General features: G+C 36.1%; 3 protein-coding genes across 3 annotated transcripts; 2 read left to right on the top strand and 1 right to left on the bottom strand.

The window, feature by feature from the left end:
* The first annotated feature begins 1,379 nt into the window (after positions 1 to 1,379).
* Positions 1,380 to 2,541, top strand: LOC132310003 (early nodulin-like protein 18). Its single transcript, XM_059808246.1, has 2 exons — positions 1,380 to 1,599; positions 2,171 to 2,541. Exons 1-2 carry the CDS (start codon positions 1,380 to 1,382, stop codon positions 2,539 to 2,541), a joined length of 591 nt encoding a protein of 196 aa, XP_059664229.1.
* Positions 2,542 to 14,910: 12,369 nt separating this feature from the next.
* Positions 14,911 to 18,562, top strand: LOC132308706 (SNF1-related protein kinase regulatory subunit beta-2-like). Its single transcript, XM_059806884.1, has 5 exons — positions 14,911 to 15,073; positions 15,235 to 15,437; positions 16,160 to 16,308; positions 16,405 to 16,567; positions 18,049 to 18,562. The coding sequence occupies exons 1-5, from the start codon at positions 15,070 to 15,072 to the stop codon at positions 18,382 to 18,384; spliced, it is 855 nt and encodes a 284-aa protein (XP_059662867.1). The 5' UTR covers positions 14,911 to 15,069; the 3' UTR covers positions 18,385 to 18,562.
* A 1,151-nt stretch (positions 18,563 to 19,713) lies between these two features.
* Positions 19,714 to 20,692, bottom strand: LOC132308707 (uncharacterized). The gene is made up of 3 exons (XM_059806885.1): positions 20,505 to 20,692; positions 20,254 to 20,323; positions 19,714 to 20,013 (listed from the first exon to the last, which is right to left on the bottom strand). The coding sequence occupies exons 1-3, from the start codon at positions 20,647 to 20,649 to the stop codon at positions 19,869 to 19,871; spliced, it is 360 nt and encodes a 119-aa protein (XP_059662868.1). The 5' UTR covers positions 20,650 to 20,692; the 3' UTR covers positions 19,714 to 19,868.
* Positions 20,693 to 22,740: the final 2,048 nt, after the last annotated feature.

Below are 22,740 nucleotides of genomic sequence, written 5' to 3' on the forward strand. Positions count from 1 at the left end.
AACGAGATACTTGGGAAATTAGAGTCTATTGATATCGACTTCAAAGATGAGGTCTGAGCACTGCTAATTCTAGGGCAGTTACCCGAGAGTTGGAGTGGCACAGTTACAGCGATCAGTAACTCTGCAGAGAAGACCAAGTTGAAGTTTGATGAAATTGTGAGAATGATTCTAACTGAAGAAATTAGAAAGCGAACAATAGGGGTTTCCACTAGTGGTTCGGCGTTGAATATTGAAAGTAGAGGCAAGGGTTCAAACAAGAAGAAGGGCAACAATAATAGAAACAGAGGCAGATCCAAGTCAAGGAATGGAAAGACACAGTCTCAAAATTTCAGGAATTCCACAGATCTCAATGACGTTGAGTGTTGGAATTGTGGAAAGAAGGGACATTACCGTGTTAATTGCAGACTTCCAAAAAAGGGAACCGAAAGAAAAACTGAAGCAAACTTTGTCTCAGAAGAATCAGATGATGTATTGATATGCTCCTTGGAAAGCAAGGCGGAGTCATGGGTTTTAGATTCTGGCGCATCATTTCATGGCACCTCAAACAAAGAGCTATTAAATAGCTATGAACCGAGTAACCTTGGTAAGGTGTATCTTGGTAATGATCAGCCTTGCAGCGTCGTTGGCAAGAGTGAAGTGCAAATCAAGTTGAATGGGTCAGCTTGGAAGTTAAAGGATGTGAGATACATTCCTGACTTGAGGAAGAATCTGATTTCGGTGGGACAATTGTCAGATAAAGATTTTGTTACAACCTTCAATGGAGAATTATGGAAAGTTTCCAGAGGCGCTATGACCATTGCACGTGGTAAGAAATCTGGCACTCTCTACACAACTACTAGTGCTTGTAGGTCTATAGCAGTTGCAGAAAATAGATAAGATCACAACCTTTGGCACCAGAGACTAGGTCACATGAGTGAAAGGGGGCTCAAGATTATGCACTCAAAGAGAAAACTACCAAGCATACGGGCAATTGATATTGACTTTTATAAGAGTCACGTGATGGGCAAGCAAAAGAGGGTCAGTTTCAAGAAGAGTGGCAGAGATCTCAGAAAGGAGAAACTTGAATTAGTTTACACAGATGTTTGGGGGTCAATCACTGTTTCATCCGTCGGCGAAAAATCTTACTTCGTGACTTTCATTGACGATCACACGAAAAAGGTATGGGTTTATTTTTTGAAGGACAAATCTGAGGTATTTGATATGTTCAAGAAGTGGAAGGCCATGGTAGAGAATGAGACAGGTTTGAAGATCAAGAGGTTGAGATCAGACAAAGGTGGTGAGTATGAAGACACTGGGTTTAAGAAGTTCTGCTTTAATAATGGGATCAGACTAGAGAGGATTGTGCAAGGAACCCCACAGTAGATGGGGTGGCAGAACGGATGAATCGAACATTGACAGAAAGAGCCAGAAGCATGCGCATACATTCGGGTCTACCCAAACAGTTTTGGGCAGAAGCGGTCAATACAACATCCTACCTAATAAATCGTGGACCATCGGTACCTTTGAAGCATCGAATACCAGAAGAGGTATGGATTGGCAAAGAGGTAAATCTTTCATGGTTGAAAGTTTTTGGTTGTATTGCATATGTGCATATTAGGGGTAATTTACACAGACCTCCCCTATGGTTTGCCATAATTACAAGCGGCACCCTTCCTGTTCCGAAAATTACGAAGACCTCCCTACTTTTGAAAATATCCTACACGGACCTCCCTTCCGTTACAGTCAACGCTAGTCAACGACGGAAAATGATGACATCAGCTACCATTTTTCATGAAATGCCGAAAATACCCTTCAATTGCTTCAACTCTGTTGCGCCTTTTCTCGAACATTTAAAGCCCAAAATGAGATATATCATCAAATGGGTGTCTCTGAAACTGCCATTAAAGAAAGTCTGTGTACCGGCCAAAAAGGAAGGATAGAGAGTGGCTTTTTTTATTTGGGTGCTTATCAAATCTTACTGATACACCCAGAAATCTCTGGCATTGATTGCGCATAATATAGAAAGGCACCATAATATATAATCATTCGTTGTTGTGATTCTTGGTTTATATATTATATTAATAAATGATCATACTCTCTCTGTAACCTCTCTTAATTGTGTTTTTGTAGTTAAATATTGATTTGGTTGATTTAATTATTTTTTTGGTTTGTGGGTGTTGATTATTTGTAGTTTTTAAGTACAAGAATGGATCAAACTCTGTTCTAGTTGTGAAGAAAGATGATTATGACAAGTGCAACACAGAGAAGCCGATCATGAAGATGGACGATGGTGATTCAGTCTTTAAGTTTGATCGGTCGGGTCCATTCTTCTTCATCAGTGGAAACAAAGATAATTCCCAAAAGGATCAGAAGCTCATCGTTGTTGTTTTGGCAATCAGAAACCATAACAAGTTTCCCCCGGTGGCCGTACCTCCAGCGCCGGTGGGTCAGACTCCAGCATCGTCACCGTCACCAACAAAGTCCTCCCCTTCGCCAGCCCCAGCTACAACACCATCTCCAATTTCTCATACTACGTCAGCAACGTCACTGTCACCCATATGATCCTCCCCTTTGTCTGCCCCAGCCACAACACCCGTACTGTCACCATCTCTAATTTCTCACACTTCGCCGGCAACGTCACCCATCTCTCCATCTCCAGTGACTATGCCTCCGGTAAGTTCTCTGGTTCCAGCTATGACACCCAAATCGCCTTCTCCGGCGACCCACTCTTCGGTCCCATCTCCAACCTCAATTGTCTCACGGGCACCGTCAATTGCACCAGTAACCCCTTCTCCGGTGTATTATCTGACAACCTCGCCTGCTGCAGCACCAATATTTGTCTCACGAGCATCGTCAATTGCACCAGTAAACCCTTCTCCGGTGTATTCTCTAACAACCTCGCCTGCTGCAGCACCAATACTTGTCTCACCAGCACCGTCAATTACACCAGTAATTCATCATTTATTTCCGTTAGTGGGTATGTCAGATTGGGAGAATTTATGGAAAGAGGGGGGAGAAGAGGGGTATTTAAGTCATTTACCATAGAGAATTAAGGGCATTTTAGTAATTTTGACAGCTCCTTTAGTGTATTTAACGGTTCATCACACATAAGGGAGGTCCGTGTAGGATATTTTCAAAAGTAAGGGAGGTCCGCGTAATTTCCGGAACAGAAGGAGTGCCGCCTGTAATTATGGCAAACCATAGGGGAGGTCTGTGTAAATTACCCCGCATATTAGTGACCATGCTAGGGGAAAGCTCAACCCCAAGTCACTAAAATGCATCTTCGTTGGGTATGGTGGAGATGAGTTTGGTTATCGACTCTAAGATAATCAGAACAAGAAAATCATCAAAAGTAGAGATGTGATTTTCAACGAGAAGGTGATGTACAAGGATAGAGATGCAGCACAGTTAACTAGTCCTGTACAGAGTAAGCCTGAGTTTGTTGAGTTGGATGATGATCCAAAGAGCATTGATGCGGAGCAGACAGATGAGGGTTCTTGGCCAGAACTCACAGAGCATAGTTCACCGCAGATTCCGCCAACTCCTATGCTTGCACCCAAAAGGTCTACGCGACCTCATGTACCGAATAGGAAATATTTGGATTATATGTTGCTCACAAATGATAGTGAGCCTGAATGCTATGATGAAGCATGTCAAGTTGAAGATGCTAGCAAGTGGGAGCTTGCAATGGAAGATGAGATGAAGTCTCTTATTTCCAACAAAACATGGGAACTAGCCAAGTTGCCCATGGCGAAAAAAGCTCTTCACAATAAATGGGTGTACAAGGTAAAAGAGGAATACGATGGTTCCAAGAGATACAAGGCGAGATTGGTGGTCAAAGGCTTTCAGCAAAAACAAGGCATTGACTACACAGACATTTTTTCCCCGGTTGTGAAACTGAGTACCATTCGCTCAGTTCTTAGCATTATTGCAGCAGAGGGGTTGCACATTGAGCAGTTAGATGTCAAAACTACTTTCCTCCATGGTGACCTTGAGGAGGAGGTTTACATGCAACAACCGGAGGGTTTCTCAATCAAAGGGAAAGAGAAACTAGTGTGCAAGTTGAAGAAAAGCTTATATGGTTTGAAGCAAACCCCGAGGCAGTGGTACAAGAAGTTTGATGGTTTTATGAAGTGGCATGGCTACAACAAGTGCAATGCTGACCATTGCTGATACTTCAAGAGGTTCAAGTCAAGTTTCATTATCCTTCTACTTTATGTTGATGACATGTTAGTGACAGGTTTTGATTTTAAAGAAATTAGCAAATTGAAGAAGCAGTTATCTAATGAATTCGAGATGAAGGATCTTGGTGCAGCGAAGCAGATTCTTGGGATGAGGATTAGCAGAGACAAACATAAAGGTATTTTGCAGTTGTCTCAGGCTGAGTACGTTGAACGGGTTCTGAAGAGGTTCAACATGAATAATGCTAAGGCGGTGAGTACTCCTTTAGTTAATCACTTCCGCTTATCTCAAGATTAGTGTCCGAAGACAGAAGATGAGAAAAACTTCATGGCTAAAATTGCATATGCCTCAGCCATTGGAAGTTTGATGTATGCCATAGTGTGTACAAGACCAGACATTGCATATGCAGTGGGAATAGTAAGCAGGTTCATGAAGGATCCTGGCAAGCTACACTGGGAAGCAGTTGTAATACCCCTAATTTAAAAAGGATAGTCCTGATATTTAATTTATTGTTTAAATTACATTTTTTATTTATTATTTGATTTATTTAATTGATTGTTTGCTTAAAATTTGACTTATTTGCATAAATTGTTTTTAATTTCATTATTTGACTATTTGTTTGAAATTATTTGAATTAATTGTTTAAGTTAATTGTTAATTATTAAATTGTTTTATTTTATTCAATCTCATTATTTGTTCTGCCTTAACGTGACTGTAGGGTTAGTTGCATGCATATAGTACACAGTTCATAGCCGACATAGTTTATAACCTAGTTTTCCTATGGGCCGAGTGGATTATGTTTAGGGTTTAATTGAACCTAAGGTTAGTGGCCTATAAATATTCAAGTAGTATTCTGACTAGGGTTTTAGAAAAACTATTACGATATAGTAAGGGCTGAGGGAATTGGAAACGGCTGGGAAGGAAAACAGTGAGCCAACAGAGAAAGTTTCGCCGGAAAACTTAGACGAACGTCTGTGTAAGGCAAGTTCTATCCTTACTCCCTCCCATAGGTTTCGTGTTCTTTGCATCCTTGAATAATTTTAGGGTTGATTGAATCAATAAAACGTTATCTATTATGTTAGAACTTGAATTAAAAAACTGTATGGTCGCATGCTTGCTTAAACTACTAAAATGTGTTGTTTGCTTGCATAGTTCTCTGTTTAAAACCTATGTATGTAATGTAGTTAAGACTTAAACATGGACTGGAATACTCTGGGATTAGATTACAGCATCTGGGAACCATCGCAGTAGGACGGAGAAGTTGCAGAAGGCGTATAAGGAAGAGGGAAAATAAAGAGACGCGACAGAGAGGGAGAGAGCCGGCTCCCTTAGAATTAGAGGCGGCTCCCAAGTGGGGGAGCCGGTTCCAAGGTTTAAAGGAGGCGGCTCCAACTTTTGGAGACGTCTCCTTGCTCAATTTTTGTGATTTTCTTCGTTTCCAGTTAGTTTTGCATGCAATGGTTGATTTTGGAGTTTTCAATTGAGTGCAGAATTGAATATAGAAGGTCTAAGTAATGTATAAGGATAAATTAAAGCTTCAAATATGGTGTTAACTAAGTCTACTTGCTTAGAAAAGCTTGGACAGTAGGGATTTAAATAGGTAGTTCCATGGTGTTTAATTCTGTGAGTACACTGTGTTTAATTCTGAAATCTTTTGAGACGAACGATATAATTGGAACATGTATAACTCTATAACATGAGCATGTATCTGAATTACACTTGTTTAGAATATGTTAGTGTTGAAGAATAATAATTCTTAAATTTAACACTAATGGGATTTTGTAAAACAACATAAACTAAGCATGTATATATACATACTGTAGTTCTGTCTTGGTGTTTGCATTAATACTATTAGTATCAAGTGTTGGAGGAATGGACTTTGTTGATGGTTATTTTAAATGTCTGTAATATTAACTGCTGAGTATTGAATGATAATTTAAAATAATCTTATCATTATATCTGATTGAGTGAAACAACCTAAACTGAGTAGGTTTGTGTATATACAGTGACTATGGTTCTTGATGCTTACATTATGCCTGTTAGTATCAGTGTTGGATATAAAACTGAATCTGTTTATATATATAGCTGATTCTGTTTATTGATGCTTACACTATGCCTGTAAGTATCAGTAATGGAAATATGGATTTAGCTGATGTTTGCTTTAATTGTTGATATTAGCAACTGCTGGATGATTGGATAGTATACACTGGTATAGGACGGTGGTATACTAGGGACGGTTTGGTTTTAAAATGACAAAACCTACCTACTCTGGATTAAGATTGGATTAACTAAAAGTTAAGTCCTAGTAATTGTAATGTCATGGTAACGACTAGTTGAGCGGCACTACTAAGATTCAGGATGGACTTTAAATATATTGTTATAGTACCTCGATATGAGTTTGAGTCTCAGGATCGACGGTTAGGGAGCATATATGCATTGGGATGCATAACTGGATACGATGGTTAGAGGTGTACCCTGTTTAGGTTTAGGTACACATGCCCACTTCCTGTACGTTTTAGCATGTTACCTCTATTCAAGTTAAGACCGGTCTGTAGTCCAGTGAGAGTCCTTTAGTGTGACTATATATATATATATATATATATATTTACGGACTATTAGCTATTGTTAAATTATTTAGGGTGTACATGCGTATCGGGCCTCTCTTTGGATTGTAGTAGTATAGAACTTGCGCGTGGGCTTGACCCACTTCTATTTTTCAGGTACACGACAGTTCCAGACTTAGACATGTTCGTGCCGAGCAGAGGTTTCTATTCACTCTACCGACGATGTAGGACTTCTTTCCAGATTATAGATTTGGATTTTATCTTCAGCTTTACTTTCATTCAGTTTGGGATTTTTATTAGGGGTCCACTGGAGGATTCCCGAGTTGTTTAGATTTTGGAGTTTGGGTTTGATGGATTTCAATAATTATATTATTTTGCGGATTCTATTTTTAGTTCCTTTCAGCTTTAAATTTCATTTTTTTTAGTTCAGTTTGAAATCTGTGTTCGTTATGAATATTAATTGTTCGATATCCCTCGAGTTTGGGCCTGGGCCTGATCAACCCGTGTCTCGAATTCGAGGGGTATCACAGCAGTAAAGTGGATATTGAGATATCTACGGGGTACCACAGACAAATGTTTATGTTTCAGAAGGGGTGAAGTGAAGCTACATGGTTATGTAGATTCAGACTTTGCTGGTGAGGTGGACCACAGAAGAAGTACTACCAGGTATGTGTTCATGGTGGGTACAACTGCAGTTAGTTGGGTTTCGCAAATACAGAGGATTGTAGCGTTATCTACTACAGAGGCAGAGTATGTGGCGATGACAGAGGCCAGCAAGGAGATAATTTGGTTACAAGGTTTGTTAACAGAGTTGGGATTCGAACAAATGAAGAATGTTTTCCACAATGATAGTCAGAGTGCGATACATCTGGCAAAGAATTCAGCATTTCATTCAAGGACCAAGCATATAGAACTTCGGTATCACTTTATCAGATCTTTGTTAGAAGATGGGGTGTTGACACTTAAGAAAATACTTGGCACCAAGAATCCGGCTGACATGTTGACCAAGACAGTGACCATGGAGAAACTGAAGTTGTGCACAACTTCAGTTGGTCTTCTAGCTTGAAGACAGAAAGAAGCGCACCGATATGTATGGGACATGCATGAGAAGAAGATGGAATGGGTTTACAAGTGCTCCAGACTCCAAGTGGGAGATTGTTGTGGTTTTGTGGAGTCTGATTAAGTGGAAGATTTTTAGAAAGATTTAATTATATGAAAACTTCAAGAGTATCCTAATCTGTTAGGGAAAATTCAGTTTCCTAATCTGATTTGACTTCCTTATTGGTTTAAGGAAAATTCAGTTTCCTGATCTGATTTAATTTCCTTATTAGTTTGGATTCTACAAAAGGCAAGTTCTTGTAGGACAAGTTTGGGACTCTATAAATAGGGGTGAAAATTAGAAATAAATGTGTGCCAATACAAGAGAGAGCAATTGAGAGAGATTGAGAGAGAATTCTCCTTGTAATTCTTCATCTTTTTCATAGTGAATTTGTTCAGTGTGTTCCATGGACGTAGCCCTAAGATTCGGGTGAACCATGTATATCTTGTGTTTTTGTGTGTGATTTTTTTTCTTTGTGATTGCTTGATTATTTCTTGAACAGCGTGCGTTGTTATTTTGCGTTTCCGCCACAACAATTGTAATCAAATTCGGTTGATTGTGCAGTGCAACTCTAACATATATAACCTCAGGTAGGTAAAAAAACTGGTGAAACACGGCTACATTGTACATTTATCAGCTTATGTGCAATACTTCAATAAACCATAATTTGCAGAACCAGAGGATTAATTGCACCTTACCTTTTTTTTTAATCATGCAGGCCGGTGCAGCAACCAGTATGGACATGCCGCGATTTCTAAATTTATTTTCTGGTAATGCATGTAAGAATAAGTAGGTGAGGTGTACATGATCATATTTAATCCATGCCGGGTGATTTAGGTATCCAATTTACCACCTCTTCTGGGCTTCATAAATCAATCTGGTGAATGCCAAAAGTTGGATGGAGTTATTCTGATAAATTTGCTGTCTAAAACCAGCTATTGGTGTATCTATCCTCGCTGACAAAACAAAAAATAAAAAAAGAAAAAGTTTCACGGCGAAGGTGCTACACATATGAAACCTATTCTGATTTAATTCACAGTATCCACATTACATAACAAATTACATGTAGAATTTATTAAAAATATTATAAAAAAATCAAAAAAATCCCTGCAGAAACCCCAATTCCCAGCTGACAAATAGTCATGCAATGCATTATACCTACCTAGAAATCTAAAGGTTAAGAGCTCTATTATTGGAAGAAGAAAATAAATTATGTACGTTATGAGAGGCAGTTAACTAAGAAGATGTAGTAGTTTTTGGCTCAATTTCTCCAAACTAGTATGCGCGCTCACAACTTAATGCTTGACATGGAAAGAATCGATCGGCAGTTTATGTATAAGAGAAGAAATATACAGATGGTCAATTGTCAGAGTGGAGGCTAGATTGCTAATAAAAGTTTCATATCTGGTAGAACAAGTAACTGTTGCAAGCAATATTGAGTGAAAAGCATATATATATATATATAATGTTAAAAGTTCATATCAAATGTTAATTGTGAGCTGATTAAAATAACTAGATCTTTCTATACTGAGCTGATGCATCATGACATGACCTCCAAGCTTCACATTGGGTGATATTTTCCCGTACATGTGATCTTAGATTTTATTTATTGGAAATTGGGATTGTCCAAATGCTTAAGATTCAATGAATTTGATTTTGAAAGCAATCGTTCTGATTTTGAAAGCAATCGTTCGTGGAGACAGTGAAAATTGAAAACTGCATTAAATTAAATGGTATCTCTATCAAGTGCAATATAGAAATGAAATCAGTCAAAAAGGTATATAAATTTTTCTACCACCAACTTAAGCCATTCAATTAATCCAAGATAAAGATTAATTACCAACTTCAGTTGACTTTATGCAGTTAATTATTTTTGGGTAAATTACACTTGCCGTTTTGAAGTTCCGTCAATAAAGACTTTTCTTCCCTTGTTTGTCAAATTATACTTATCTGCCTTGAAATTTTTATGAAAATAAATAACATATATCTTTCTTTCTTTAACGGCTAACAACCAAAAATGCTTATGTTAGCAATTTGTAATTTTTAAATTCTAATTCTGCTCTTGGAAGACATACTTATTGTAATTAATAAAATAAAATATATATAAGGACAGAAATATAATTACAAACTCGACAAATCTGACCAATAAGATTAGTGTAATTTAATAGACGAGAGAATGTTAGTGTATATTGACAAAACCTCAAAGAAAATTAATATAATTTATCCATTATTTCAATATGTTTGGTGTTTTTTCTTTAAATTAAATATTTTAATATGTTCATTGAAATACCCATCATGTATGCATTTATAAATGAGCTACGGTGGAGAGGTGAAGCCTTTGACACAGTAGTATCTCCTCTTCTCGGTTCAAGCACCCTACCTGAGAGCATTGTGAGAAATATTGATAGACCAAGAATAAAATATAAAAATGAAGAAAGGGACTGGGTAGTAAAAGATGATCCGCAAATGGATTGTATTTCCCCCTTGCTATATACGGAGTATATAGATACCACAGAAGTTTTATATGTTGTATATATGGTGTATTTCAAAATTGAATAAATTTATTTATTTGAGATGTTTTTAAAATTTGGACTAATTATAAGTGAATGACAAGAGTTACCTAGAACCTCCATTTTTTTTATTATTTTTATTTTTTTAATAATGATTTAAGAATTGAATTAGGTAGTTATTAAATTTAATTTATGTGAGTGTGATAGTAAGTTTCACTATATGATGTTATCATGATGTTATGTAATGAGATTCACTACTCATTTACTTTGCTAAATTCTTATTTTTTTGAAAGGTAAATCTTCATAAATATGTATAAGATTTACAGTGATAATGAAGACCAAAATTGTGAGCATTGTTAACTCTCTTTTATTGGAATCAAGGAGATACATATTACATTAATACAAATTGTCTTTCGATGGCAATAGTCCATGTTTGCAGAAAAACCTTTTCCTTCATTTTAATTATACCTCCTCGTCACTTTATTCACCACCTTTCAAGGATATTATTATTATTGGAAAATAAACTTTGATGTATCTAGTCTTGTTTAGAGAATTAGTTGTTTATTATTACTTTATTTACCTCGCAATTATGGGTTAATTTGACGATAAAACGTTGATGTGTTTAGTCTTGAATTCAATCAATTAACAGAATATTGTAAATGGTGCAAATAATTAACATGTGTTTAATTCTTCTATATACATCATGGAATTTAGAGAGAGTGGGAGATTGTAAGTGGTAATTGCAAATTAAGGACACAACAATATTTCCCATATATGCACCTATGGTGAATAGAATATTGAACACGTTCCTCCTATATATATATAGGTTCTAAATAATTAAAAGAAACGTAACATTTGCATATTGATGATTTCAGGTGAAGAGGTGTGACAACAATTGTGGGATTAGCATATTCCATTGGTGTCAAAGGGGGTGTATAGATATATATATATAATATAGGTATATATAGGTTCTAAATAATTAAAAGAAACGTAACATTTGCATATTGATGATTTCAGGTGAAGAGGTGTGACAACAATTGTGGGCTTAGCATATTCCATTGGTGTCAAAGGGGGTGGGGGCTATGAATTAGCTGACTTGTGCATTGGGCTTTTCCTCCTATTTGATGCCGACATCTAACTACCGACCTACCTACAAGATTCTGCTAAACAAACAATTGTCCTTTTTCTTGCCCACTTCACTTTTTCTTTTCCTGTGCCTTTTCTTTTCATCTCTTGTTTTTCCTAAACTTTCTTGCTACAGCTAAATTTTGAGATCTCCTTCATTTCATCCTCACACCCTAGCTTGTTTTCAAATATCAAATCAACCCATCACATGAAAACTGTAAGCCTACCATTGCCTAAATCACTCTATATATATAGAGCATTTAAAAGGTGAATCGCATTTAATTCTTCCATACTTTACTAGCTCTCTCCCTTTCTTGATGGTTTGGATGGTAACCTCTAAAAAAGTCAGTAATAATTTATACATGCATATCAATTGGCCGGTTATACTTCTTAGCATTTGAAAGTGACTTGGTTGCAAAATATTGTGTGTTTGATCATTACCCAATACTTGGTAAAGCTTAAAAATCATAAGAGGAGTGACTTTGAAAATTTACTCAATTTTCTCTCTCTCATTCTAAGCCGTTGATTAGCTCAACCTGCACGTACACAAAATAGAATTTCGAACTAATTTATTCACTAGCTTGGACCAAACCGGCCTAGAGATCGAGTCGAATGGAGAGAGATGTAATCTAGCTAGCTAGGGCATCTCATAGGGGGTCTTAAGTTGGTTTATTAATATATATGTTGGAATAGTGCTAGTATTACTTAGTATTACCCATATGATCAGCAGCAAAAATTAACCTATGTTGCCACCATAGAATTACTTTCCTTTGGAATATTTGGTTCAGCTGATTCCTTGCCAAAATATTTCCCTCCTCTCTCTCTCAATCTTAGTCGTTCATTAGCTCCTCTCTCTCTCTCTCTCTCTCTCTCAATCTTAGTCGTTGTCAAATTCATTTCCCTCCTCCTCCTCCTCTCTCTCTCTCTCTCTCTCTCTGAATCTTAGTTGTTGATTAGCTCAACTTGCACTTACACACAATATAGAGTTTCGAATAAATTTCTTCACTAGCTTGGACCAAACCTGCCTAAAGATCGAGTCGAATGGAGAGAGATGTAATCTAGCTAGCTAGGGCATCTCATGGGGGTCTTAATTTGGTATATCAATATATATGTTGGAATAGTGCTAGTGTTACTTAGTATTACACATATGAGCAGCAAAAAATAACCTATGGTGCTACTATAGAATTACTTTTCTTTGGCATATTTGGTTCAGCTGATTCCATGCCAAAATGTTTTCTGATTATTGGAAAATTTTCGATCACTAAACCAATCTCATTCTGTACTTTTTTATTTTCTTCTTCATGGCCGGTTGTTTGAGATTTGCATTTTCAATGTATATGATACAGTTAGGGGGGAGCTGTCAAACAAAAGGAAGGGCTTAAATGTGTGTGGACGACTACAACACCAATTCCTTTCTTTTGTTTAATGAATGTGGACATGATTTCGCAATGAGTCAATTCAGTTTAATTGTTTCACAAGCTTAGTAGAGCATATCATATTTTGATTTCTGAATTTGAATAATAAAAAATAAAAATAAAAACAACTATCATTTTATGCTACTAGTTTGTATATGAAACTAATTTATTCACTAAAAATAATGTAATATTCATATCTTGTCAATTTTTATTAATTTTATCATTTTCTTAATGAAAATTTTAATCAATATATATCACATCTCTTATATTGCTACGTAGTATTTTATATGTAGAACACACTAATTCATTCGACATTCATGCATACGACTCTCTGTTCATATACATTTATATTTGTGTACCTAGTCATATGATATTTAGAGGAGGGGGGAAGACGTAAAGGAGTTAGGGAGTGATCGGGTGAGGGAGTGAGATAAGAAGAGGAGAGAAAATTGAGAAATATCGAGTGAGGAATGGTGGCAGAGGGAGGTGGCGATCAACGTCGCAGAGAGAAGCAAAAGAGGAGAGATGTGATGGTGGCAGTGGTGGGCAACGGTGGGTGTCTAGGTGGCTGTGGTAAAGGTATTGATCTGAAGGGTAATTTAGTCATTATTGATAAATTCTTTGAGCAAAACCTAAGAGGCAAGGTAATAAAGGTAAAACTTAATATGGGATGTAAATTAGGCCAAATATTAGAGAAGATCAGCTAATTCTATCCCAATATAATTGGTGAAAGTTACGTAGGCTTGTTTTTTTAATAAATTAAATTAGAAAACAAATTATTATTTTTTCTCTAAATGAAAGAATTATTTTACTTTCAAAGATTACAGTCTAATGATATTTTGTTAGAGGTGTCCCATATTTAATCCGAATGAAAAATAGAATGACTATTTGTGAGTTTGATTTTAGCACCACCTAATTACTTGGCTTTTGAATCGAACAGCAAAAGCAATCGGCCCGTTATAATTAGTCTCAAAAGTCAAACTTAATTATTAATCTGGTGTCTTAGTTTTTTGTCAATTAAAAAATAATAATAATTTTATTATTTTACATTTTTTAATCGTTCTTTCATTATCTTCTTAACATTTTGGTGTGAATATTGATCATCTTGAAGAAGTTATTAAATAGCAATTTAGAATGTGTTATGATTTTGTTTTTCTAATATTGGTCATTAAATTTGGGCATATATCATATTTGGAACCGCTGATATTAATTTGGAATAGTTCATAACATATGATTTTTTTTGGGCTCGTATCACCAAATCTGATATTGCATTTTTTATTATTATTATTATTTTTTTCCAGAAGCGAAATGTATGTTTTGGTATTGTAATGGAAGAATTAAATCAAAATTTTGAATTTCTTAAAATAAGATTTTCGTTACCAAATATTATTCCGATTTATATCCAAAACACTCCTAACCATACCCAAAACGCTCCTAACCAAATATAATTTCGATTTTTATCCAAAATACTTCCACAACAAAGCCACCTAAAACATACTGCATACCAACCGCCCTATATGTTAGATGGTGACTCAAAAATGGTAAAATAATAATCAAAGATATATATAAACATTCACAAAATATGATATTATTACCTCAAAAGTAAATTACCAATTTAAAAAGAGATTCTATTACTACTATTAACTGTCATTAGAAGCAAACCTAAATCGTATGGTCCAAACATAGAATTTCAACTCAACTTTAAGGTTCAAATAGAATGTCACTAATGGCGTCCACATAGATCCTTAATGCTTCATGTTAGCATGCCACATCATCATTATAGGTTATATTAGACATTTTCCGCTCAAAATCAAGGTTAAAAAAGTAATTTAAAACAATGGTTTGGTTACTTTTAGTAGCTGGTTTATTGATGTGGCAGGACATGAGTGGTCGGTCACTGCATAATTTTAATCAAAGTTGTGGTTAAAGATGGAAAGGAAAAGCAACATTCCCTTTAAACCGTCGATCATTAATCCACCAAAGGGATCTTCCAAACTAATTGGAGAATAAAATTTACTCCACTTTTCATTATTCAGTTACCTCTTTTTTAATGTAGAGAGAGAAAGTAGAGTGAGAAGACAAACAAAGCTTTCCATCAATCAACACAAAGCTGCAAAAATCATGTTACCTGCCCCTTCAGTTAATTCTGGGTGGTTTGCTTTCTTATTAGGGCTCTGCAATTTATTTATAAAGATATGGGTATCTCACCCAGCCTGCTTTTGTTCACTGGTTAATTTGATTCTGTCTTCTTTCTTTCTGTATGTATGTATGTATGTCTGTGTGTGTGCGCGTGTTTGTAGAGTGATTTTGATAATCATGGTTTAAGGATTATGTTAAATGGGGTTTTATATCTTTTGCAGTAATGGGAAATGTTAGTGGCAAGAAAGATGAAGCTAGCCCCTCTGAAACCAAATATGGGGAGGGTAAGGAATACATGGAGTGTGGCCATGGTGGGGTGCACGTTAACTATCATGCGCATAGCCTCTTCCCGGAGTCCATGGTTCAGTCCCCTATTCAGAGCCCTAGGGCTCAATATCAGTCACCCTTGATGTTCACTCCACAGGTCAGGTTTATGATATGTGTGTGTGCACAAACACATATATATTTCAGTCATTGAAGTCATAATATGAGCATTTGCAAGATTCATATTTTATCTAATAGTTTTAGAGTTGTGGGTAGTTTGAATTTTGAATACATTTTCTCTTATGTACGTGTATGTGATTATTTGCTCAGAGAGAGAAAAAGGGTTTCTGACGGTGTTCTACACATACATGGTTATTGTGGAATCTGATTGAGAATTAATTTGGTTGGTTTTATTGGATTTGTTTTGTCAAGCATATGTTCTCTTTTGCACTCAGTACTTGTTTGATACAAGTCCAAAAATTATAGTTTAATTTCTACAAAACCATGTCTTTACCAATTATCTAGATTTTTAACGGGAAAATAATAATAATAATAATAATAAACGGGTAGTTATGTGAAATGTTGATTTATTGTGATTATTCAAAAGAATATGAATATCTTTGAGCTTTGGGGGACATATCTATCACACTATGGTTTTATATTGTGTGTGATGCTGTAAAGGGTAAAGGAGAGGCTCCCAATCACTTCATGAATGGGACCATGAAGAGGCATATTGAGTTTTAATTGTAAAAGTCAATACTTAAATGTGTTTGATTTGTGAGACCTTCAGTTTTTTGTGGATTTGGAATTGTAATTGTGGCTTTGTGTCAAAAATATTCCCAGTACACTTGTTACTATAGGAACTTCATACTTTGTTTACAGGTCCCAATTGTTCCTTCACCGAGGCCTGATGATATGGTGCAAACACAGAGTAATGAGGATGTGCTTTCTGAGAAGGTGATAGTAATCACATGGAGCTATGATGGCAATGAAGTAGCTGTTGTGGGATCGTGGGATAACTGGAAGAGAAGGTGCAAGGATATTTCAATTTACTTTTTTCACAATTTGTTCTGATTTTATGCTTTGTTGACATTGTCCAATATAAACAATTTAGTTCCCTGTATCAGAGAGTTCTTACAGAAATCGGGCAGAGACTTCACTATCATGAAGGTACTCCAATCAGGCGTTTACCATTTCCGGTTTATTGTTGATGGGCAGTGGAGGTATGCTCCGGACTTGCCACGGGAGCCTGATGAAATGGGAAACATTTTCAACATTTTAGATTTGCGGGTGATTTAATGCCTTTTAATTTTTAATGTTTCTCTCATACTGATATATGCTTGATTCTTTTTTCATAAACTGCTGCTTGTGGTGGATGTCTCTCTGTGTGTGAGGGAGATAAATAAGGTTATTTGTGATCTTAGATGTTGCTATCTTACAAAGCACTTATTTTTTGAGTTGAATATATGAAAATTCAGGGTAATTTTTAGAGAAAATAGCTTCTGGCAGTGTCTGCACATATTATTTGATACCTATTGGGATTTTAGGAGATAATTCTCCTTGCATAGGCACAGATCTTGGACATAGACAAAGTATTCTTTTCTTTAGAAACTAGAATAACCACATATGTAAGTTTATTACTTGATATACATGATTATGCCATAAAACAATTACGGCCAGTTTGGTACTTTTTATTATTATTATTATTCTTTTGAAAAACACATTATAATTTTATAATTGGAAATTTTAAAAATGAGAAGGGTGAAAATTTTGGGAAAAGGGGGTCAGTTATATTATTCTAGTGGGGCCTTATTTTCATGAACTTGTTTCTCCTTATGTCTGATGGACTCTTTGTTGAATGAAGAACTATATTTCCGAATACCATTTTCCTTTTTAGATTATCAAAGTATCATGCTTGATGGATATGTGAACTTCGAGTTACAAACAGTGTCCAAAAGATAAGAGTAGCATAACATTACGTGGCATGGGTTTTGCATGCTTCCGTAATTGGAGCATGAAACTGTTACTGAAGTTAAATGTCTATTCCTTTATGTAGATTAATGTGTAAATGTGCCTTTTAATGTCATAGAAAGTAAATTTCTTACTGATTGTGCTTAATTGAATTTGTTTCAAAAATAGAATATCACAAGTTCTACAGAGCAATTATGAAAAATTTAGAATGTTTAATGTAGATTGTAAAATTTAACCAGCATAGCTGATAATTTTGAAGTTAAAACTCACGAAGGTGCAACTGGAAAGATTCTAATAGATGAACACCAGGGATTGCTCAACTCATGTTAGTGAGATAACTGCTAATTTTGTCAATTTTTTGCTGCTCTTTTATTTTCTCTGGTAAGGTCTTTGGGTGTTTCCTATTCATATTGTTCACGTACTTGTGTCTGCAAATAACTGAAATTCTGTTAGTTCAGTGTAACGTTCCACTTGCTGAACAATTGAATCAAAGTTCTATTACTTCATCTTTTGCTGTTGTGTGGAACAATTCTGTTCCATTTAACAAAGATCACCAGAATAATCTTATGCCCCCATCTGGTTGCAAAGAAAGCAGAGTATACAATTCTGTTCCATTTAACAAAGATCACCAGAATAATATTATGCTCCATCTGGTTGCCAAGAAGGCAGAGTTATTATTATTATTATTATTATGAATGAATTAAGAGATAAGACTTTGTTCTTTTCTTTTTTTTTCTCTTTCTTTTTTTTTTTTGGATAGATGGTCATCTTCTTTTAGTCTTAACTGATGTCTTCTGCAGGATCATGTTCCTGAAGTCTCGAACAACATTTCTGGGACTGAGTCTCCTCCTTCTCCTGTATCAAGCTATAACAGCTTACCCTTCAGTACAGAGGACTCTAATGAAAGATTGCCTGAATTGCCTCCTCTACTACAAAAATCACCACTAGATCAGCCATCATCCTCCAAGGACTCTCTCGAGTCCCTAGAGAAGCCTTTTGCTGCAGTGTTGAACCATCTATACATTCAGAAAAGGTGTACCGGTAAATCAATGGTGGCACTTAGTTCAACACAACGTTTTCGCACAAAATACGTGACAGTAGTACTATACAAGTCACTAAAAAAGGTAAAAAATTGAAACACTTTCCCGTGTTCCCGGAGTTGGAAACTATGATATGTTGCTGACAGAACTGCTTTGTCAATTGCTTTGATAGGTTGGAAGAAAAGCTAGTGTAGGATGAAGTAGGATTTTTGCCATATATACGTATTTATGTGATTCCTATTCGTTTTAGTTATGATGATCTACTGTTCGTACATTTTTTGAGTTTCTTATCCAATTGACTTGTCCATGAAAAGAAATCTCAATTTGCTAAGATGGGATTCATATTGATGAACCAGCACCTCATACTTGTATAATATGACTCTTTGGAGCTAATTTCGTTGACTCATTGTACATGAATAAGCAGCCAAACATGGTATTAATTTTGCATACATATTAGGCTAACATGCCTGTAAGGAGCCTGATTTTGCAAACCTTCTAGTCATGGTGGTCACAAGGGAGGGCATGAATAAGAAAATTAAAGTTTTGAAGCATCACTCCTATTTGGGTAGTGTGCTCCCACAGAAACGACATTCTATAAAGAAGCATCCAATCCTAACCTTTGTTGTATATAAAATGTAGCTTTTTAAAGTGAAAAACCATCTTCCTGAGAGTTTTGGCAAATGACTTGTTTGGCTGAATTCAGGCTGAGCTGCTAGATTGGATGTTTATGGGGTGATTATGTTCATACTCACTGAGTTTTGTTATCTCTGCTCACGAAAATAGGAATTGTTCAGGAGATGATAAACTCTGTTCATAGCTGGTTGAGGCACGAATATTTGGTATGCTTTTTGGAGGGACTCAAATGCTAACTCTTGGTTTTAAATCACCTGATTTTTTTTGTAGCACAAATTGTGCGTCTAAAGCATGCCCAACATTTGAATGACATTCTTTACCCAAAAGAAAATCCTCTTTTAATGATAAAAGAGGTATCCCCACCCCTAGAAGGAGTGCTAAACCCATCCTGGTGCACATCATGCGTGCCAATTTCTGACCAGGACAAACCCCTGGTGGACTTATAAAAGCCTTTCCTTGGAAAAATTCGATACATTGGCTGGTGCCTGGTGAGGACTACTTCTATGCAACACTTACTGTTTGATATGATCTTTAACATCAATACAAGCCAGTATTACTTCACATACTCCACTTATGACTTCCCTTTAGTATTGTGATAATAGCTTTCTTTTCAATTTGCAAATGAGTTACAAACCAAACCCTACTCAAGTCTAACCGAACTCAACCTGGTTATCCCATCCCGAGCTTAAAAATTTGAGTGTTGGTTAAGGGTCAGGTTGGGTGAGAAGGGTTGAAGGATTCACATTTGAGCTAATCCCTCAATCTATCTGATTTACACACTGCCAAAGCTAATAGTAGAATTGAACTATGATTCATTTAACATGTCAGAGCATGAATATTCCATATACAACAGCCATATGCTTACATTAGAGAGTACAAGATATTGAAGCAAGGAGGTTGTGAATCAAATAAGGTTGGAGATTCTTGCCACAAAATTTATGATAATATCATCGAACAGGTACCTTGATCCAACCATTGGCAAAAGCAATGGCTAAGATCACAAAGGGTGTTGACATGCCGAATATAATGATGTAAGGAAGGGGTGTCATCATGGGATTCTCCCCTGCCCTTTCGCCTGCGCTCTGCCAATACCTGCACTTAATGAAAATCTTCCGGTGATTCGTATCTGCAACTTCATTTCAAGTTATGCATATTACTGCTGAAATGCATGTCTTGACAAGTTCCACCAATTTACTGTCTTATTAGCATTTTAGAAGTAGATATCTTGTTTCCGAGGCCTCAAAATCGATCAGGTTTCATTTTTGAGATTGTAAAGTATTTACTAAGTTTGGCATTATGAAAGCAAAGAAAGGAATGTGTTGGAAGGCTTACTGTTCTGGTTCTTCATCTCTAGTGATAAACTTCTTCTTCCCTCCTTGCTTGACTTCTCCCTCTCCTCCACCTAAAAACACCAAAGCCTTTCTGTCAGTTTATCATTTCAGACTCATCTTGGCTCAGTTGAACAACATATATATATATATATATATATATATATATATATATATATGTGCTGGTACATGTGTGTGTTCAAAGAGAAGAATAAATCTTAAAATGGTAAATGAAACAAGAGAGGTCTCTTAAACCTAATTCTGCATGAATCTTGAAAAGATGAGCCCTTGTTTTTGGTGAGCAGAGGGTGTAGTGAAATACAGGAGATGGTGAGGATTGCTTGGCTGGTATTGAAAATTTGGTGCTGAAAGAGGAAGACAGAGCCACTTTGGTTGCCATTCCTCCAGAAACTGTATGATATCTTTACCCATAACTCCTTGACAATCACATATATATTGTTTTGTTTTGGATATGAATGTAGTGCCACTCATATCTTCCTGTTCTAGATATTATTAACCTTATCTTACCAATAAGAAGATATGACCAATATGCCCAAGTAGCCCACTTTCCCTTCAGATATATATGTGTGGCGTTGAACCATCATGTGATGTTGGCCACTGGCCCTGTGTTGTGTATCAATTGGAGTGCCTCACCTACTACTTATCAAAAAATATTGGAGTGCCTCACCTACCATCAGTGCACCTACAGGTTGTTGGTTAAACAAGGGACATCAAACTTGGGAACAGAAGCCATGAGATTCAGTTCTTATTTTGCAGCAAAAATTTAACTATCAGGATGAAAAAAAATAAAAATAAAAAATCTGAAAATAATAAAATATAAACAAAATAATTTACCGGAAAAAAAAAAAAAAAAAACAAAATAATAATGAAAAATATATATGAACAAATTGATTGGGTCAAGTTTGGGACGTGACAACGGGATTAGGAATCCCCAAATCCATCTCAATATGATGGAATAATACCATCCTCGCTACCTATCTGAAACACAAAAAGATTGATTAGGTTATACGAAAGAGACGTGCTGTTGAATTTTGGCAAGAAATGTTCCTGCTAAGGTAGGGACTTGCATTATTTGCATATCAAACAATCAACCTAAATTAGTTGTTTTGTTGGTGCGAGTCTAGATTACTTACTTCTAAAAGACACAGAAGACATTTGTTTTGTCTGATCTTAGAGCATACAGTAACCAAAGTCTTCATTTCATACATGAGAGTGCATGTAGTCGATTAAATTGGATTTAGAAATGACAAAAATTTACTAACAGCATCAACTTATTTGTTTTTTACCTTAAATTTCTAGAGTAGTACAAACTCCACTAGCTGAAGTGATCCCTCAAGAGTCTGTGACTGTGTGTTCACCACCGAGGACCTTAACAAGTGTCTATTTGTCTGCAACATCATCTTTGGTAGCACAGCTGTGAGGTCGCAACTAGGATGCTGCAGAAAGTCATATGGTTTTGTCTGTGGCTATCATCATTGAGACCTGTCCAATGAGCCTACTCTGTTTTGTGGTACATTGATTACATATATGGCAGCATAACAGTGAACCTAAGCCTGCTGCCTGTGAATTTCACCTAACATCTCCTTCCCCTTTTTGTATGTTGTAAATCCAATCTTTCCGATTTTAAAAATGGGTAAATTCCACTCTCCATAATTTGTCAATATTCCTATATTTTATAATCTCACTTACTTCTCTTATAACTATCTAACTGTAATATGCTATTTTATCGTTTTGTCCATAAAATATTTGCTATCATTTCAAGTATTAGAAGAACAAAACTGACCTTTTATCAATTTTCTACTACTGACATTAGTACATTATATTTGTCTCTATCATGTGTCTAACAGCAAGGGGGAAATCTGTTGCATAAATCGAAACATCAAGCTAGGTAATTGAGATTATGAAACTTATAGAAGTTTATGAAAGAAGGGAAATAAAATTTACTTAAGTAATGACAAGATGTGTGTGTGTGTGTTTTGGGGGGGGGGGGGGGGGTCAAATGTGGCATTACTGACCAAAATGATAATAATAGTAATAATAAAGTGGGACCAAACTATTAGGCTTTCAATTTGGATCAATTGTTGGGTATGGGTTTGGGTTTCCAGACTTCTGGTGATGTGATTGTCACCTGGAAAATCCTATGTGGATTTCATTTTTTCACACACACACACACAGTCAATTATTGTGTACTTGTGTTCACTAGCTTGGCATACCTTATTCCGGAAATTAGGAGCTAGCATCTTATTCAGCACATGGCTTTACATACATCTCAGTCGGTCACTAGAGGGAGGAAGGATCATAGAGATGTTGTACTTCCTTTATAATTATTACATGTAGAGTACTATATCTTTTAGCTTATGATGATAGTGGAGGCACAATCATTGAATACTACTAACTATTGTTTTACCTTTGGGCAATGGAAGAGGAACACATGCAATTTAATAAGGGCAAAGTCGCATTCATGGTGATA

Source organism: Cornus florida, unplaced genomic scaffold (assembly GCF_030987335.1).
Source record: "Cornus florida cultivar Cherokee Brave unplaced genomic scaffold, ASM3098733v1 CherokeeBrave_3.0.0_Hap2_Chr05, whole genome shotgun sequence".
Classification (NCBI taxonomy): domain Eukaryota; kingdom Viridiplantae; phylum Streptophyta; class Magnoliopsida; order Cornales; family Cornaceae; genus Cornus; species Cornus florida.

Coding starts and splice junctions, on each gene's coding strand:
- LOC132310003 (XM_059808246.1), top strand. CDS start 1,380: ATGAATCGAACATTGACAGAAAGAGCCAGAAGCATGCGCATACATTCG. Junction 1,600..2,170: donor TGCATATGTGCATATTAGGG/GTAATTTACACA, acceptor GATTATTTGTAG/TTTTTAAGTACAAGAATGGA.
- LOC132308707 (XM_059806885.1), bottom strand. CDS start 20,649: ATGGCAACCAAAGTGGCTCTGTCTTCCTCTTTCAGCACCAAATTTTCA. Junction 20,324..20,504: donor CAAGATTCATGCAGAATTAG/GTTTAAGAGACC, acceptor TGGTGTTTTTAG/GTGGAGGAGAGGGAGAAGTC. Junction 20,014..20,253: donor AGAGATGAAGAACCAGAACA/GTAAGCCTTCCA, acceptor CATTAAGTGCAG/GTATTGGCAGAGCGCAGGCG.
- LOC132308706 (XM_059806884.1), top strand. Junction 16,309..16,404: donor TGGGATAACTGGAAGAGAAG/GTGCAAGGATAT, acceptor TCCCTGTATCAG/AGAGTTCTTACAGAAATCGG. Junction 16,568..18,048: donor TCAACATTTTAGATTTGCGG/GTGATTTAATGC, acceptor TGTCTTCTGCAG/GATCATGTTCCTGAAGTCTC.